Source organism: Glycine max, chromosome 11 (assembly GCF_000004515.6).
Source record: "Glycine max cultivar Williams 82 chromosome 11, Glycine_max_v4.0, whole genome shotgun sequence".
Classification (NCBI taxonomy): domain Eukaryota; kingdom Viridiplantae; phylum Streptophyta; class Magnoliopsida; order Fabales; family Fabaceae; genus Glycine; species Glycine max.
The window spans coordinates 37,787,884-37,806,271 of NC_038247.2; the positions used below are offsets into that span (position 1 = coordinate 37,787,884).

Consider the following 18,388-nt stretch of genomic DNA (forward strand, 5'->3'; position numbering starts at 1 on the left):
AGGGTGTAAGAGAAGATAGGTCGAAGCTTCAATTGACGTTTAATTAAGTACAAACTTTCTATTGTCAATTTCATCCTAATAGACACGCCGTCAACATAGGTGTCACGTAGTCACAATACTTAATATTAATGGGGAAGAATTAACGATGAAATAGTTCTATCACACTTTTTACACTTTGCGACTAAATTTTATTTTTCTTTCAAAGAAAAATTTGTTTTTACTTTACATTTTCAAGAATAAAAATAACTATTTATCCAAATTTATATTAATTATGTGGAAACTACTAAATTAGACTTTTTAAAACTATTTATTATTATTATTATGATGATGATAGTCGAAGAAACCTACCCTGCCTCGAGGGGAGGGTCCCACGTAAAAAGAGGAGGCAAGCACTAGTCACACACAGGCGCACGTTAGCGAGGAAATGTTCCTAGATTGAAACGGAGAAGGTAATTAGAGGGGCGGAAATCTCAAAGTGACACACCTCTTTCCTCCTTGGCTTAACTCAATTCAACTCAGCTATTCTCTCTTCTCTATAAGTTCCTCTCCTCCATTGTTTTTCCCTCCCATTCTTCCATTTCTGTTTTCTCCCATCCCTCTCGCGCGCTCTCTCTCCCATGGAATCCTCCGCTGCCATTCGATCTTTTCACTGTATCTCTCTCTCTTAATCTGTATCTGCATTTTTGTTATCAACGTGCTTTGCCGAGTGTGATCTCTGCTCTTGTGTTTGCGATTTCTGATCTCGCCGTCTCGCTTTTCTATTTTATTTGCTTTAATTTATGTGACATATATGAGGGGAAATCAAAATGATTGAGTATATACACTGTCTTGTTTTCTGTTTTATTTGCTTTAATTTACGTGATTTTTTACTTTCGAGCTAGAGAGACTGAAGTAATGGCGAAGAAGCTCGCTAGATTTTTGATTTTGTTACAAATATTTAATGTTTGTTGCGTTTAAGCTCTTTCCGCATTGTGTGATTTCTTGAAATTTCATTAGTTATATGAAATGTTATAATCATTTTGAATTGAATGCTCAACAACTTAGGATGGAGTTTCTGCTTCTGCTGATTTATTTGTACTTTTTTACGAGGAAATTGAAACGTGTCTACTGCAAAGGATTGTAGAATTTTTTATATATATATAGATTTGCACAGAACAATAACATTGAAACGTTTCATCCCGAAGCAACTAGTTGTATAAGCTTGCTTGACTTGTTCCTTATTTCTGAAATGTACGAAGCTTAATTTAGTCTACTCTGTATGCAAAAAGAGTTGAAGGATAACACCAAAGAAATTAACAGAAAAATGAGGTAGCTGTGCCAAGTTATTTTATGCTAATGCTAAGTGTTGCTTATTTATCAGAATCACGAGCATAACATTTTCATGAAGGCAATTGAATGTATCCTTCATGTTTCTACAAATATATAACCAAAGGATGCTCTGCAATCACCCAAGAGCATGTAATTGGCATTCTGTTGGGTCATATAGTAGGACACAAGGGACTGTTTTTTTTTTTTTCAAAAAAAATTATTATTTATCAACTTTGGTGATACCCATAGGCTGTATACTATTTTTTATTGGAAACACTTGTCAGAAATATTTGTCTTCTGTTGGTTATTGTTTTCTTTTCTTAATCTATTTCTGTTAAATAAAACAATAAGTTCTGTTCTTTTTCCCTGCCTTTTTTAAATAAGCTTACTTCTTTTTGGAAAGATTCTTAATGCCTTCTTAAAGGGTCAATTTTCATAAATCATAATACAATATTTTTGTAATACTTCAATGTTTTTTTATATTTTTAAAGGGGCAATTTTACCATTGCAACCAGATGCTTACTCATGACTCTTGGATTTCAGATCCCATAGGCACTATGTCCCATGTGCGAGCCTCCCTTGAGAAGCAGGCTGTAGTTCCCATTCATAATGCCGGATGGAACTCTAAAAGTAGGCTTTTCATCCAGCATTTGGCATATGGTCAGAAGCACATTAATTCCCACACGAAGGGGAAAAACACACTAATTTCATGTGGAAAAACAGCTGAAGCTATCAACGCATCCAAATCTGATGGTGGGTTATATTGATTGTGAAATGAATTATATCCTTATGTTTTTGTTCTATTTGGCTATTGTTTGAATGAGAAATGTCTGATACTATTATTTGTTCTTAGTGTAATTATCTGCTTAGTTATAAATTTTAAGTGGTTGTTTTTATTCTTAAGATTTTGAGATACATTAACAAGTTGCAAAATTTTTGGGCTGCAATTTCATATTTTTATATACATGATCAAAGATAATGTTCCTGAACCATTATCTACTTGTTGGAAAGAAAGAAGATAGAAGAAAATCCATGCAAACAAAAGATGTCATTTTTATTGTTTATCTGTTTATTTTTAAGGTATTGTGTTATTTACGTAGATACGTAATAGTAGGAAATCATTCTTCTCTGTTGCTAAAAATTATTATGGTAATTGAGAAAGTCTGTATGAAGGTTATATATATATATATATATATATATATATATATATATATATATATATATATATAGCTTTGTTATAGTTGGCTATTAGAATAGCTTCCCTTTAATAAATTTTACTTTAACATTCGTATTACTTTACCTAACAATTATTTATGATGGTGCAGCTTCTTCAGATAACACTCCACAAGGCTCATTGGAGAAAAAGCCTTTGCAAACTGCTACTTTTCCTAATGGATTTGAGGTCTATAGCTATTCTTTCCTTTTATTTACCTGCAAATCATATTTCTTATTAGTGAAAAATGATAGTTTGGTGGGAATTAGCAATAGTATACTCATGAATACAAATACCTTATGTTACCTATTAGAAGAAATAAATACAAGGTATTTGTTACTTATGATAGCTGGTTTTTATCCAAGACTGCATAATTGCATTTGTTAACAGCCATGTTTCAATGTGAATCTGATAAACCATTACTTATGTCTGGTTTGCTTATTATCAGGCTTTGGTATTAGAGGTCTGTGATGAGACTGAAATTGCTGAACTGAAAGTAAAGGTGAACTTCTTCTCTCTTGTTTACTGCTTATGTAAAACTTGAAGTGCAGTATTTTAAATATAATAACAAGGATGAAAAGAATCTCTGAGTGTATGTTTTAAAGCAAAATGTTATGTGGTAGGGTTCTTTTTGCAATTCGTAATTAGTGGCTGGATATGTCTATAGCCTGCCATATACTGTGTATTGAACTTATGTCAAAGGATGATTTTAATTCACTTAACATATACTGGTATTTATGTTTTTATCAAAATGGTAGCACATTGTAATTGAAACTTGAAAATGTGGTGCTTTTGTGCCTAATGTCCTATCTGAATATATAATTTTTCTTGGAATTCAAATTTGATCATAAAAAGTTGTGTCATCTCAGCTTTGTTTTTACACCAAATTGTGCTTAATAACTTTAATATAACTTCAAATCTGTAATTTCTGTCTGGTTCATCAAAAGAAGCATGCTTTTAGCTGGATGACCTTGTACACAAACTTATTTGGCTTATATATTGTTATAGGTTGGAGATTTTGAAATGCATATTAAGCGAAACATTGGAGCAACAAAGGTTCCTTTGTCTAACATTTCACCAACTACACCACCACCTATTCCAAGTAAACCTATGGATGAATCAGCACCCGGTAGCCTGCCACCTTCACCACCAAAATCATCTCCAGAAAAGAACAACCCATTTGCAAATGTTTCCAAAGAGAAATCACCAAGATTGGCAGCATTGGAGGCTTCTGGTACCAATACCTATGTCTTAGTATCATCTCCCACGGTATGTCATCCATCAATAATATATGTTTTAACTTCTGCTTTCACTCATTATCTGACTTGAGCTATGTAGATCACTAATCTTTCTTTCTCATTAGGTTGGCTTATTCCGAAGAGGTAGAACAGTGAAAGGGAAGAAGCAACCTCCTATCTGTAAAGAGGTACATGTGATATGCCTGTCAATATCCATAATTCACTTGATACTCCCTCCACTGGATTCTCATTATGAACTCCACCATTGGATTTTGGTGCATGTGTTTGCGGTTCACTAAGATTTTGCAGTGCTGAAACTAATTGTTTCTAGTTTAGAGCCCAACTATGCACTGTGAGCTGCCCCATGTAATACTGCATAACAATAGTTGCAGTCTATGCATCAGCCTGATTGCTTGTCGGCCTAGTCTCCTGATTTGACCTTGCTGACATGCATAAGTTGGCTTTTGAAATAAATTTAAGTATTTAACTGAAAAAACTGGATGCTATAAAAAAAGAAAAAGCTGACAATAATTAACAATGATATATTTTGGAACAAAAAGGAATATTTTGTAAACTTGTCAGTATAATATACTGTTAGACCAGGCCAGCAGGTTGAAATTGGGCTTAGTCAAAACAAATTCCCAAAGCCTTGGAAAGAGAAGAGAATCAACCCTGATGAGCAGAGAGTTGGTTTGGAGGGAATTGCCAGGTAGGTGCTTAGTTGGTGAGGATTGTGTTATATGGGAGGGGATATGGAGGAGGGGGTGTGCGCATTCTCTTGGGTAGCTCTTGGGTGAGAAAGTTCAGTCAATCTATAAGGGGCTTGGTCCTGTGTAGTGTTGAATGGTATGACACAATGACTAGTTGGCTTCTTCCTCTTTAGCTACTATAGTCTGCCCTGTGTTTTAGTGTTTTAATCATACTAGGTAGCCATTTCTTCCAAATTAGTGATAATTTATTGAGTCTATCAGATACAAATTAAATGTTCTTTGGTTCCCAAATATAGATTGACCTATATTTTTCTGCTGGTGTAGTTATTAATATATTTTGTAACATACGATTGCAGCATTAAGTTGTTTGAGGACCTCACTTTCATTGAACTGACTACAAATTATATATTCATTTCCTAATTGAATTCTAGGGTGATGTAATCAAAGAAGGGCAAGTCATAGGGTATTTGGATCAATTTGGCACTGGACTTCCTATTAAGGTGATCTGTCTCAGTTTCAGTAATTCTGGTTCCTTCCTAAATATTTACTACTTCTGACTAGTTTAATTTTTGGAATCTTGCAGTCTGATGTGGCTGGAGAAGTGTTGAAACTACTTGTTGAGGATGGAGGTATAATAATGTCTATTACCTGTTACAAAAATGCCTAGATTTATTGACATGGTACTAAAGTAATACAGGGCTTCTGGGGAAAGAGTGATGATAGCATACTAGCAGTGCTGTTCATCCAAAACTGAATTAGTTAATGCAATAGTGTGCCTCAGCAATAAAATATGGCAATCCTAATAATTCTAAATTCTAGTAGTTTTTATTTCAAGTATTTTGAAGCTTAGTTGCAAGGAACAAGCAAATTACTGGCAAGTGATAAGCATTAAAAATGAATTTTACCATCTTGGAACACTTAGTACTAGAGCATTTTCTGACCTGTACTTATGATACTCTAGTATCATGGATGCCTAATTGCTTTATGGCTAGCATGCTGTTATCATATTAAAACATGGGGATGTTGGGTTTGATTTGTTTAGTTTGAGCTCTGAAGCCTTGATACTCCAAAAATGGCAAAGTTTCGATGTTGTATTTGTATGCAACACCGATACGCATAAGATACTCGTGTAGTTATCCAATTCCAAAGAGTATCCTCTATTTGTTTTTCCAAAATTTTATTGACTGGTATGGTTGAGAACGGCTCCAGTACTTTGAATAGGAATAAAATTCACTACAGCTTTATCTTTTCCTATGTATCTTTAAAGTTATAGTAAATACTAAGCATTACTAGGCAATCATATAGATTCAATACTTCTTTTGAGTTTTGAGTAGGACAAATGATGCACATTTTGACACAAGTTAGGGGAAGATTTTGTAACATGTTGGAAAATAATACATTCTGGTATGAGTAATGGAAACATATATCACTGTTTATTTGTTTTTGTTTTTTGTTATTATCATAGGTATTGTTTTTGTGAATTATGATCATCGTTCACTGAGATAGTTATGTATTAGTGAACGATAATCCATGTCTCTTAATAAATATTATGCATTTGTATAAAGTATGTATGTCTCTATCTATCTATTTGTCTGTGTGTGTGTGCATTTGTGTTAATGCATCTGAGTTGCATTGTATCTTGAATTTTAAGAATTTCCTGTATGCCCTGAATTTGGGTTGTACCAAGTATCTAGGCTTCATAGAGTTTGAGAAAACATTTTTTGCTTTCATTTCTTGTTTTCTCTTATAATTAGAAAAATATCTTAAAACAGAAAACAAAGTGGAAAATAATATGACTTGGTTGTAATTATTAGTGTCAAGCTTATAAGAATCTTGGATCCATACTCATTTAATCATCATACCAGACAGTGCGGATCTTGAATCCTGTATACCTTTTTATCTGATTTGCTAAATGATGGAAGGTAACAGGATATTCATGATAGATTAATTTTGCTCATTGTAATTTACAGTATATCGGTTTTCTAGTTAGTCCTGACTATTGACTGAATGGAAAAATATTGTTTAGCTCTTAAGGTCTTAATTTCTGCTATGCCTTTTTATTGATTTATTGATTGCGAATTCCGTCCTTTTGCAATATTTAAACCTATTTTGGCGCATCAATGATGGCAGTTACACTCATCCATAGCTGTGATGAATTTCTTACTATTTTTTGTTTGCGAATTACAGAGCCTGTTGGTTATGGAGACCCTCTTATTGCTGTGTTGCCATCTTTTCATGACATCAAGTGAGATAGCCTTTTCCTGTTAATGATTAATCATGCGGCATTTTTTTTATTAGGGGAGCTATTCGCGTATTCGCAAAAGTTTTTAATAGGTTACAAATAAATGTGACTAAATATTTGGTACGGAGGTTCCTTATTGAAAATCATACTTTGTATACCAATTGCTTAAATTGTACCGGATAAGCTATTCTGAGACCGCCTCATTATGTATCTTACTTGCTGGAGTTTGATTACTAGCTTGTCCTTTTATTTTATTTATTTTCTCCCAAAACTATATTGCAGAACTTGTTTTTGAGATTTGGAACCAGAAATAGAAACATTGCACTATTGCAGTGCTAGAATATATAGAAATACTGTATTCTCAACAAAATTATGATCTAATAATCATTACTTATCACCAGATTGTAGCAAATTCTTAGAGTTTCCAATCTATTCAGTCACATTCCCATATGGTAAGGGCAGATTGTGATGAATCATGTTTTAAGGCTAAACCATGAGAAAGTGAGAAACCATTGTATCCCAGAAAAGGGCATGTGAAATCTGTTTGTCCCTGCCCACATTTTATTTTATAACGCAAATCTTGACCCATCAAACTAGGTAGTCAAACATGATTATTACATGTAGCAAGATATTTGATGTGTGATTTAAAACTTGAGTCTCACTATCAAACGTGGATATAATTTGAAGTTTCTCTTACTAACTTTGCATTAAAGCAAAATTCATAAGTTGAAAAGGTTTGATAAGATTGATCATGAACTTGGGGACCGAAAGGAAAATGATACATATATTATTGCTCAAATTTAGTTAATCCTAATTTTGATACGAACTTTAAATTTTAAATGTTGATTCAAATAAATTATTTGATGCCTTTTTCACCTTAATTTTTAAATTTTTTTATTCCTTTAGGCTATGTTTGACACATCATTTTATCTAATTTTTAATATTTTTTATCAATTGAAAAAATTGTTTAATTATTCGGTAAACAAGTTTTTTAGTAGTTTTTATCATTTTTTGAAATATTATTTGAAGTAGTATTTTTTAAAACGTTAATTTCTAACTTTTATATTGTATTCTTTTTTATCCATAAAGTATTTATTAAATTTTCTTATTATCCTTTTTAAATATAACATGATTTCATTATTTATTTTTTCACTCATTCCTCTCACAAATTTTTTATATTATACTATTTGTTTTAATCAATGTACTATTTATAATAATTTCAACATTATACTTCACAAAATTGATAATGATAAATATAAAAAAAATATTATTTTTTGAATATTTTTTACATTAAATGATTTATTTAACTATTATGCTAATTCATATAATAAAAGTATAATGTCTACTTAATTGTATGTTTTTTTAACTTTATTTTAAACTTGGTTTAAAATATTTTAAGACATTATATAAGATTAATAGTATAATACATAATATGAAAAATGTAATAACTGAAACTAAAAATGTAATGAAAAAAATAATTTACCTGTGGATAAAAAATTATAAAAGTTTAAAATTATTAAATATAAAATTATAATACATCAAAATATATTTTTATCCATAAAATGACATTGAAATTTATATAAATATATTATTCTACTCGGACTCGATAACTTTTGTATTTGGTGGTCGATCAAGTCAGCTACTGATATCCTAAATATCTGGGAGATTTAAATAAGGCAAAATGGAAAATTTATCCCTTAGTCATAAGATAAAAATATAATCCTAATACCAAAAAATATAAGATTGAGATTAGATAATTCAATCTCTCCCTATATAAGAGACGATTGAGACTTAGGTAAAACATTTTGATTTCAACTCATACATTATTACTCATATATCTCTCTACGCCTCTAACTTGAGCATCAAAGTGTCTTTACAGGTACCTTCCCATCGCAATTCATGGAGAGGCTTATGAAAGAGCACCATCGTGAGCAGGTCTTGTTGAATATGGTAAGAACATTTGGCGTCCACCGTGAGACCAAGGAAAAATTTTCCTTCAACCACATCATCATCATTAATGGTGACAAACAACGACAACACCTCCACAGGCAACCAAAGACCACCACTGGGGTAGGTGGCCAACTTGTTTGGCATGCCAGCCATGAGAATCCTTGAAAATGAGAGCCCAACAACAATGGTGAAAATCTTGTGTCAGGTGCCTGGTGAACATTCCTTGATCGTTGCCTTGCAAAGGGAGATGAATGGCATGTAGTAGCAGAATGCCCAAGAGATGCAGGACCTCCGAAGGGAGAACATCGCCCTTAGAGAATAGTACCAAAAGATTCAGGAAGACAACAACGTGCACTCGGTCTCTGCAACCAGCACCCATCAAACTCATCTGCCAGAGACCGATGAAGTTGACATGACATGGAGGGAACAAACTTCATCAGTCACTCAATAGGTGCATAGGGTGGAGAATCAACTCCATCCTTTCATTGATGGCATCATGGAGACACGGTTACCACCCAAGTGGAAGATGCTAATGGTAAATAGTTACGATAGACTCTCGAACCTAGATGAACATGTAGATGCATTTGCCACCCAGATGAATCTGTTCACTAACGACGATGCCATCATGTGCCGAGTATTCCCGACAATCCTAAAGGGAGCAGCACTTTGTTGGTACACTCGTTTATCGAGAAATTCAATTAGACTAAACTTATGTTTGGCTCATTGATAAAAAAATCAAAACTCGCGGACGTCTAAACTAAAGACCACTATGCGTAGTTAGCTCAAACCACGAATGACTTAACTAAAAATTTGGTTGTGAAAAAGACCAAAAGATCCAGTTACTTGGCTAAATCAAAAGATTGAGTTACTTGGCTAAATCCAAAGACCGACACTAGCAGTCGACTTAGACCACAAACAACTTGGCTAAATTTGTGGCTGTGAAAAAGACCAAAAAATCGAGTTACTTGACTAAATCCAAAGATCGACACTAGCAGGCAACTCAAAACAGAATTTTTTTACTTTTATAAGCTCTTCCAGCTAACTCTAGAGCTTAGGGGCATATGTTGTACTTGAACTCGATAACCCTTATACTCGGTGGTGGGCCGAGTTGACTACTCAGATCCTGAATATCTAAGATTTAAATAAGGTAAGAGAGAAACATTATCCCTTAATCATAAGATAAAGATATAATCCTAATACCATAAAGTATCTTTTATTAGAAGAAAGATAAAATAATTACCTTATATTTTCCTATTTTCATTATCTGAAAAGAAAATATTAAGATTAGATAATTTAATCTCTCCTCATATAAGAAACCATTGAGACTCAGGTTAAACATTCTAATTTTAACTCACATACTATTGCTTGCATACCTCTTTATGCCTCTAACCTGAGCGTGAGGTGTCTTTGCAGGTACTCCCACCACAGTTAATGAAGAGACTCACAAAGGAGTACCACCGTAAACATATCTTGTCAAATCTAGTAAAAACATATATCTATTTTTTATATTTTACATTTTTCAACTATTTCAGTAGACAATTCTACCGAATTCTTATAATTTAATACGTTAACTTAAAAGCTTTCCGCTATCAACTAATTTTACCAAAAATAGTGTTAATTTATTTTATATAATAAAATAAAATTCACATGATTAACAATAAAGACATCTTCTATTATATTTTTTTCTTGAAATAAATGATAATATTTCATCATTATTTGACAATAATGATATTTTTATCTCTTATATATTATTTTGTTTTAAAAATTCTCTAAATTTAAAAATATTCATAACACTTACGATTTCTTTATATCAACAAAGAGAAATGTATATATAAATTATAGGTAAAGAGGTACCCAAACTCATATACATCCAAAGTACATTAAACACCCCCACCAAGCATGTTAGTAGCCATAAGTTATATTGTATTTAGCTGTATAAATGACAAATAAATGCTGCATAGCCAGTGCTACTAAGAAAACCAGCCAGTGAGAATGTGCACCTAAGACCGTAAAAGTGTAAATCCCTACCCGACCATTATTATTTTATGGGAACTACCGTTACTAACCCACGGAAAAATTGTTGTTTATAATTAAATCATTACTAAGTTACAATAAATCAAATATTACTTTAAGTTAAAAATATAGTCAATTTATACTCCAGATGGTCAATCACTTCATTTGGTTAATCTGGTATAACTTTTTTTTTTTTTTTTACTGAATTTGGTTTTAGACGGTGTCGTATACTTGATTTGTATATATTTTTTATTTTTACTTTTGCCCCTTAAATATAATCAAATTACAATAGAAGCCTTGTATAGGCAATTAGGCATATACGGATATTGGATTGGCACCTGTGTCACATCTGACTCAGATGAATTTTATCTTACATGAAAATTCCAAAAGAATGGAAGATATGGTAAGGGATAATAAATCCACTTGGCGCCGTATCTGTAACTGTATGGACACGAATGCTTCACGTAGAGCTCTAAATTTGAGACCTTATATATACTTTCAATATTATTTATTTTTTTTGCGACCACGAAAAGTAGGAATTTATTATTGAACGCAGAAAAGGAATGTTGTATATTTTTATATTTTAAATCTAGGATTTTATGAGAGGCAAAAATACGAAGAATCTCTCCATATGTTTTCTGATACACTTTCTCTGTTATATTTTTTTAATAATAATTAAAATTTATTAAAACAATTAATTTATATGGAAATATCATTAAATAAAATATGAAAATTCACAAAAAATATAAGTTTAATAAATTTAAATTAATAAAAAAATATTTTTAAAATAATGTTAAAGAATTAGAATATATTAGTAGTATCTTTTCTAAAAGCACATGAATTCCACCTAAAAAATTGATAACTTTTAATATCACGAACTAAAATTAATACTTTTCTTTTTCGAAAGATATCATTGTCTTTTTTATTTCTTAAATATTTCATCATGAGTTGAATCTATAACCTATGTTATTCGTGTTTTCTGAAACAAATTTTAATACCTCAAAAAGATTATTTATCTTTTGACTTGGGATATCCTTGATTGGGAATAAAAACATGTCTTCTTTATTAATTTAGTATTTAATCATGTTCAATTGAAATTGTCTAGGAAGAAAAGAATATTTGAAAGAAAAAACTTTTCCAAAATACACAATAATAATTTTATATAAAAAAATACATAATGATTAATACAATCTTGTAAGGCTGAAATAAATGTTACATGTTTTGTGTGGCAGAAAGAAAGTTGAAAAAGTGATCTGAGAAAACTTAAACCTTTGCGGTTGATGACAAGCCCTGATTCAAGCGAAACTAATGAAGCCCCACACTACGGCTTCTTCTTTCGCCACTAGTCTCCCGCACGTGCCTTGCTTCCGCGGCACCACTGCCGCACGTGCCACTCCATCGGAGCCTCATCATGACTCCGCCGGAGGCCTCGAATTCCGACGCGTCTCGACATCCAAACGCCGCCTCATCAACCTCTCCGTCCGCCACGCTAGTCGCGTCACCGCGGCGTCGAATCCCGGCGGTTCCGACGGCGATGGTGACACTCGAGCTCGGAGCTGCCGGCGCGGCGTGCTGATGACGCCGTTCTTAGTCGCCGGCGCGTCAATCCTGCTCTCGGCGGCGACGGCGACGGCGAGAGCGGATGAGAAGGCGGCGGAATCGGCTCCGGCTCCGGCGGCGCCGGAGGAGCCGCCGAAGAAGAAAGAAGAGGAGGAAGTGATAACGTCGAGGATTTACGACGCGACGGTGATAGGAGAACCGTTGGCGATAGGGAAAGAGAAAGGAAAAATATGGGAGAAGTTGATGAATGCTCGAGTGGTATATTTAGGTGAAGCAGAGCAAGTTCCGGTTCGAGACGATAGGGAATTGGAGCTTGAGATTGTGAAGAATTTGCATAGGCGCTGTTTGGTGAAGGAAAAACGATTGTCTCTGGCTCTTGAAGTTTTCCCCGCTAATCTTCAGGAACCGCTCAATCAGTATATGGATAAGAAGTATAACAATGCCTTTCAAATTCTGATTAATGCTTAGCCTCTTGCATCAACCTACTTGTTAAACCTCTTCAAATTCGATTTTAACATAAAACTTTTAAATGTTGTTGATATTGCGGCAAATCGCGAACATTGATGATGCCAATCGCGGTCGCGGCCAATTTAAAAACCTTGATGTTGCCGCCCAAATCACGGTCACATACCGATTTTAAAACCGTATGACATCAATAAAACGTGATTTTGCCCGCAACATTAAGTTTATTCAAGTGTCTACAACCGCAATTGTGGCCGTAGAAAGTCATGTTAGCTAAATTAACAAAATTTCAATCAACAATTATAGAAGAGAGAACTTTTTGTTGGCAACCAATTTCTGTCTGGCAATCTTTTTTCTGGCTCACTATTTTCTGTTAAACTCTGCAGTTCTATTGTCTTAGTCAGAATTACTTTCCACAATTCTGCATTACTTGTACTGAAACTTGACTTTCATGGCAGGATAGACGGAGACACCTTGAAGTCTTACACGCTACATTGGCCGCCTCAAAGATGGCAAGAGTATGAACCTATTCTGAGCTACTGTCACGAAAATGGAATTCGTCTTGTTGCTTGTGGTACACCACTGAAGGTATGCATAAATTTCATCCAAACTAATGTTGATCTTTCAAATGTTTATTTTGTCTCTGAAAATTATGGTTGTGGCTATAATTAGGAGCAAGGGGAAAATGTTAGTGTAGTAGATACTTTTGGTACTTGCCAAATTAACTTACAATAGGTGCAAAAGGTAGGTTCTGTAAAAAGTTGCCCTTAAGGATTTTGATTGTGTTAGGCCTAGAAAAATCTAATCTACAAAGGACAGACCCTGAGTTGGAAATAAACTCATAATCCTCAAAGATTCCCTCCCATATTAAACTAAAAGTTAAACAAAACATTTAAAAAAAATTGAGGATATGATTATGAAAAGTTGCCTCAAGTGGTTTGATCATGTCAAGATATGAGAAGGAAATATAATCTGTTAAAAAGGGTAGAGGGCAACCCGAGAAACTTTATTGCAATTTTTGGTTTTTGATAGAGCTAAAAGTTTTCAATTGATCCATCTAGCAAACTCCACCTTGTAGGATTAGGCTCAGTTCTTGTATTGTTAGGTCAAGACACATAAAGATGACAATTAATACTTGAACTTTTCTCATCAACAGATCTTAAGAACTGTCCAAGCAGAAGGAATTCGTGGGCTTACAAAGGATGAACGTAAACTATATGCACCTCCAGCTGGTTCAGGCTTCATATCTGGCTTTACGTCTATCTCACGCAGATCTTCAGTTGATAGTACTCAAAATTTGTCTATTCCTTTTGGTCCAAGCTCATACCTTTCTGCACAAGCTAGAGTAGTTGATGAGTATTCTATGTCCCAGATTATCTTGCAAAATGTGCTTGATGGAGGGGTCACTGGTATGTTAATAGTTGTGACTGGTGCAAGCCATGTTACATATGGATCTAGAGGAACTGGAGTGCCAGCAAGAATTTCAGGAAAAATACAAAAGAAAAACCAAGCAGTTATATTACTTGACCCTGAAAGACAATTCATTCGCAGAGAAGGAGAAGTTCCTGTTGCTGATTTTTTGTGGTATTCTGCTGCCAGACCCTGTAGTAGAAATTGCTTTGACCGTGCTGAGATTGCTCGGGTTATGAATGCTGCTGGGCAGAGGAGAGATGCCCTCCCACAGGTAAGCCAACAATTACAGTTACTAATTTGCTTGACTGTTACTCTTCTTGCTCCTTAGACCCTCCTTCCAATTTTTAGCCCTTTTTGTCCTCTCATTCCTAGTGGGATAAGACTTTGTTGTTGTTATGCTACTAGGTGTCTTGTGTCAGTACCTATTATTTTTTATTTTTTTTTGTATGAAATTAACTTTGGCATTTCAGGAGCATTTTAGAGCCCACTTGTTTCAACCTTTTTCATGAAAAATCACTTCTAAAATTTCTTAGTGTGTTTGTTCATTTTTTTTAATAATAAATCAGAATCTATCTATATGATTATTTTCAGAAGCTACTTTGAGTATTAGCTGAAAAAAAGTCAAAATTATAAGTACTTTTTTATAATAAAAAGTATATTTTATAATTATTGTAATGAAATAAAATAACTACATAAAATATGTAAAGGAAAGTACTTTTTTTAAAAGCTTAAACAAATGGGTCCTTATCTCTTTAATTGATATCTCTGTTTTGCATTTTATTGATTGACATAAATTATGCAGCTCAACCTACTGCTGTGGGGGATTTCAATTGAATGTTTACAATTTTGTAGTGCTGTCTTTGTGCTATCTTTATTTTCCTTTAAATTCATATTCCTTTTGAGGTCAGATTCATTGCACAGAAATATATAATTTAAGGACTTAAAAACTTTCCAATGGGTGAATTGTGATAATGAGGTCTTTATTTCTGTTTTCTTTCTCCTAAAATAAAGTACCTCTATTCTATAATTTGGCATGCATTAGTTGCATACTTGCATTTGATGATTAGGTAGTTAGTGTGTTTCTACTTTCTAGTTCTTTTTCCTAGGCATCTGTTTACTCTTTTATGTGCATGCCCTAGACAGGATACTGTGTGCCGATATTGGTTGTAAACATAGGAAATATTTTCCTTTCTATTTCAGGATCTTCAAAAGGGAATTGATCTTGGTTTAGTATCACCAGAGGTATTGCAGAACTTCTTTGATCTAGAGCAGTATCCTCTGATTTCAGAACTCACTCACCGTTTCCAGGTAATTTTTTATTTGAAAACGAAACCTTTATTCTGCTTTTAATCGAGATAATTTCATCACTTTGTTCCCTTCATATTCTTACCTATCCATCTGGTTCTTTTAATACAGGGATTCAGGGAAAGATTGTTGGCAGATCCCAAATTCTTGCACAGATTAGCCATAGAAGAAGCTATATCGATAACAACTACATTATTGGCACAGTATGAAAAGAGGAAAGAAAACTTTTTCCAAGAGATTGACTATGTTATTACGGACACCGTCAGAGGATCAGTTGTTGATTTCTTTACAGTGTGGCTTCCTGCACCAACTTTGTCATTCCTTTCATATGCTGATGAGATGAAAGCACCCGACAACATTGGTTCTCTAATGGGACTTCTTGGCTCCATCCCGGACAATGCATTTCAAAAGAATCCGGCAGGGATAAACTGGAATCTCAATCATAGGATTGCATCAGTTGTATTTGGTGGTTTAAAACTTGCTAGTGTGGGATTTATTTCAAGCATAGGAGCTGTCGCTTCATCAAATTCTCTATATGCAATTCGTAAAGTCTTTAATCCAGCAGTTGTCACTGAACAACGGATTATGAGGTCACCAATACTCAAAACTGCAGTTATATATGCATGCTTTCTTGGAATATCAGCAAATCTCCGTTATCAGGTATGTAGAGAACTTGTCTGTTGCATAAAGTTTTCTTTGTAACTAATATGTAACAATAGACATTATGGAAGATTGAACCTAGTTTCTGTAGGAAATGAAGGCTTCTATATTGTCAGGTTGATGGTTTATGTTTCAATACTCAATAGTTGATTATGTGATGTCTTGAATTTTTTCCTATATATATTAAAACCGGACAGAGAAATACAATTTGGAAATTCATGTAGACATTTTGAAAGCAGGACTTGACCAGCTGTGTCTTGAATAACTAGTTGTATACTATGTTTTTCTTACCACTTAGGCATTGCTTGAAGTAGATGGTGGGTAGCAAGCATAATAGAAAAGATTGGACAGTAATGTGGTATGCTTTTGGATCCTCTACAATCTATTTTGTTCAAATAAAGGGAGTAGAGGGGAGGAACACCTGGTGTGGTTCACAGGGAAATAAAAGAGAAAATATATATATATATATATATATATATATATATATATATATATATATTATTTTTTTTTATTATATCCTCATAATAGGATAAATCATTAAGGATAGTTTAGTCTAATTAGTGTAAAACTTTCTCCTCTCCCAAATTCTCCTCTCCAAATTGATAGGGGGATTTTACTCCCCTCCTTTCTCCCTTTCCTTCCAAATCTTTGCCCTCCTTCCCCTCCATTATTTTCCAACCAAATATTATGTTAATAAACCCTGGATGCCATTAAAAGTAATAGTGAAAAAAAATACTCAGTTCAATAATATCTATTATATCTGATTTTGTAATTTTCTTGCCCTTTCTACTTCATCTGCACTTCGCTGAATAATTATTTGAGGCTCTTTCTTTTTTAAAATTGGATTTTGATTCTTCTGTGACTACGTCTTTGGTTATATCATATTCAATAAATATGCATCCATAATGTCTGTTCTTTTGTATTAATACGGAAATTATAATATTTTGTTGAGCAGATAATTGCTGGGGTAGTGGAGCATCGGCTTTCTGAACAGTTTGCTTCTCAAACATTCTTTGTAAATATGCTTTCTTTTGTAGCACGGACAGTAAATTCGTATTGGGGAACCCAGGTCAGTTTTTTTATTTTTTATTATCTTCTATCTGCTTTTGTTCAGTTTCAATGCTCAATGTTAACAATCTCTTCAGTAAGCGGATTTCATTTACTTATGATTGAACACTACAATCGGTTATCTTAACATCTAATATTTAACATGTGGCTTTTAATGCACGGCCATGTCAGCACATTTATTGAACATTGGATGTTAAGTTAATTGATAGACCAAAATTGCATGATTAAAATAATTAGAGATCAAAATTGTGGAAAAAACAATAGAGGGACAAAATTTGTGATACTGAAAAAGTAAGAAGACCAAAAGTATAATTAAGCCAAAAAATATAGAGCATTTTATGAAAAGTACAACATGTAATGCATTACTTTTCATTTAATACATTTTATTTTTTTCGCTTAACAAGAGTCTTAAGGAATCTCATTAGCATTTCTAATAAGGTCTTGAGGAATTAATAATAGAGTTTTTTTTATTAGAAATTTGACTATATTATCCTCTTCCACCGTTATTGCTCTTTCATTTTAGTTAGTGAAACACCAAAAGACAAAAAAGCAATGTCGTCTCTATGTTCTAAAGTGACATAATTTGAAACAGACTAAAACCTCAAGAATCAAGAGTAGCAATTGTTTTAAAACCAATGGAGTATAATTCAGTTTTATGTGAATTATTCATCTGCACATAAATTTCAAAATTTGACTAGTATAATTCTGTTTTAAAATTTGTTATTTTCGTGAATTGCTGCAGCAATGGATTGACCTAGCGCGCTTTACTGGCCTACAAGTTAGAAAGACAGAGTCACCAACATCAGATACTCCGAATCCTGCTGCAATTTTGTGCAATGAAACAGAAGAAGCCAGCATTGATGAGATAGAAAAATAAATGCGGTGAAATTAGGTTGCAACATTTTTTTTTTCTTGGTAATTTTGTATTATTCTTGAAAAGCTGGTAAAATAGGCACAAAGGAATAGGTTCTGGTTTTCATCACAATCTGGTTTTCTTGGTAATTTTATACTATTCTTGTATACGTTTTTGATATTTCCCATTTCATAGTTTGGTGAATGTAATATTTTTATTTTTAAATGTAAGTGGAATAAATAGAGGTGTCTCAAATCGAAACCAACGCAAGTACTCTTGGCTTTAAGGGATATATATCTCTTGGTAAGTCTTGTTAAAAATGATATAAGAAATCAGCAGTTGTACATCTTATATAGTATTAGCAATTTATCATGGAACAATGAACTTTCTATA

General features: G+C 33.3%; 2 protein-coding genes across 4 annotated transcripts; both read left to right on the forward strand.

The window, feature by feature from the left end:
- Positions 1-402: 402 nt before the first annotated feature.
- LOC100809495 (biotin carboxyl carrier protein of acetyl-CoA carboxylase-like) lies at positions 403-7,120 on the forward strand. 3 transcript variants are annotated; one of them, NM_001415814.1, is made up of 10 exons: positions 496-651; positions 1,361-1,458; positions 1,852-2,061; positions 2,634-2,710; positions 2,970-3,023; positions 3,530-3,790; positions 3,885-3,947; positions 4,901-4,969; positions 5,053-5,098; positions 6,657-7,120. In NM_001415814.1, exons 2-10 carry the CDS (start codon positions 1,407-1,409, stop codon positions 6,716-6,718), a joined length of 894 nt encoding a protein of 297 aa, NP_001402743.1. In that variant the 5' UTR covers positions 496-651; positions 1,361-1,406; the 3' UTR covers positions 6,719-7,120. The 3 variants fall into 3 exon arrangements, with proteins under 3 accessions (NP_001241967.2, NP_001402743.1, NP_001402742.1); NM_001255038.3 differs by lacking the exons at positions 496-651; positions 1,361-1,458 and adding an exon at positions 403-449; NM_001415813.1 differs by lacking the exon at positions 1,361-1,458.
- A 4,755-nt stretch (positions 7,121-11,875) lies between these two features.
- LOC100810366 (protein RETICULATA-RELATED 5, chloroplastic) lies at positions 11,876-18,220 on the forward strand. The gene is made up of 7 exons (XM_003538440.5): positions 11,876-12,665; positions 13,155-13,284; positions 13,853-14,380; positions 15,310-15,417; positions 15,526-16,074; positions 17,030-17,143; positions 17,885-18,220. The coding sequence occupies exons 1-7, from the start codon at positions 11,983-11,985 to the stop codon at positions 18,017-18,019; spliced, it is 2,247 nt and encodes a 748-aa protein (XP_003538488.1). The 5' UTR covers positions 11,876-11,982; the 3' UTR covers positions 18,020-18,220.
- Positions 18,221-18,388: the final 168 nt, after the last annotated feature.

Excerpts from the sequence above, each read along its gene's own strand:
- LOC100809495 (NM_001415814.1), top strand. The coding sequence starts at position 1,407 with ATGTTTCTACAAATATATAACCAAAGGATGCTCTGCAATCACCCAAGA. Across the intron at positions 2,062-2,633 it reads CAACGCATCCAAATCTGATG|CTTCTTCAGATAACACTCCA; the intron begins GTGGGTTATATT and ends ATGATGGTGCAG. Across the intron at positions 3,948-4,900 it reads AACCTCCTATCTGTAAAGAG|GGTGATGTAATCAAAGAAGG; the intron begins GTACATGTGATA and ends ATTGAATTCTAG.
- LOC100810366 (XM_003538440.5), top strand. The coding sequence starts at position 11,983 with ATGAAGCCCCACACTACGGCTTCTTCTTTCGCCACTAGTCTCCCGCAC. Across the intron at positions 12,666-13,154 it reads AATCAGTATATGGATAAGAA|GATAGACGGAGACACCTTGA; the intron begins GTATAACAATGC and ends CTTTCATGGCAG. Across the intron at positions 13,285-13,852 it reads CTTGTGGTACACCACTGAAG|ATCTTAAGAACTGTCCAAGC; the intron begins GTATGCATAAAT and ends TCTCATCAACAG.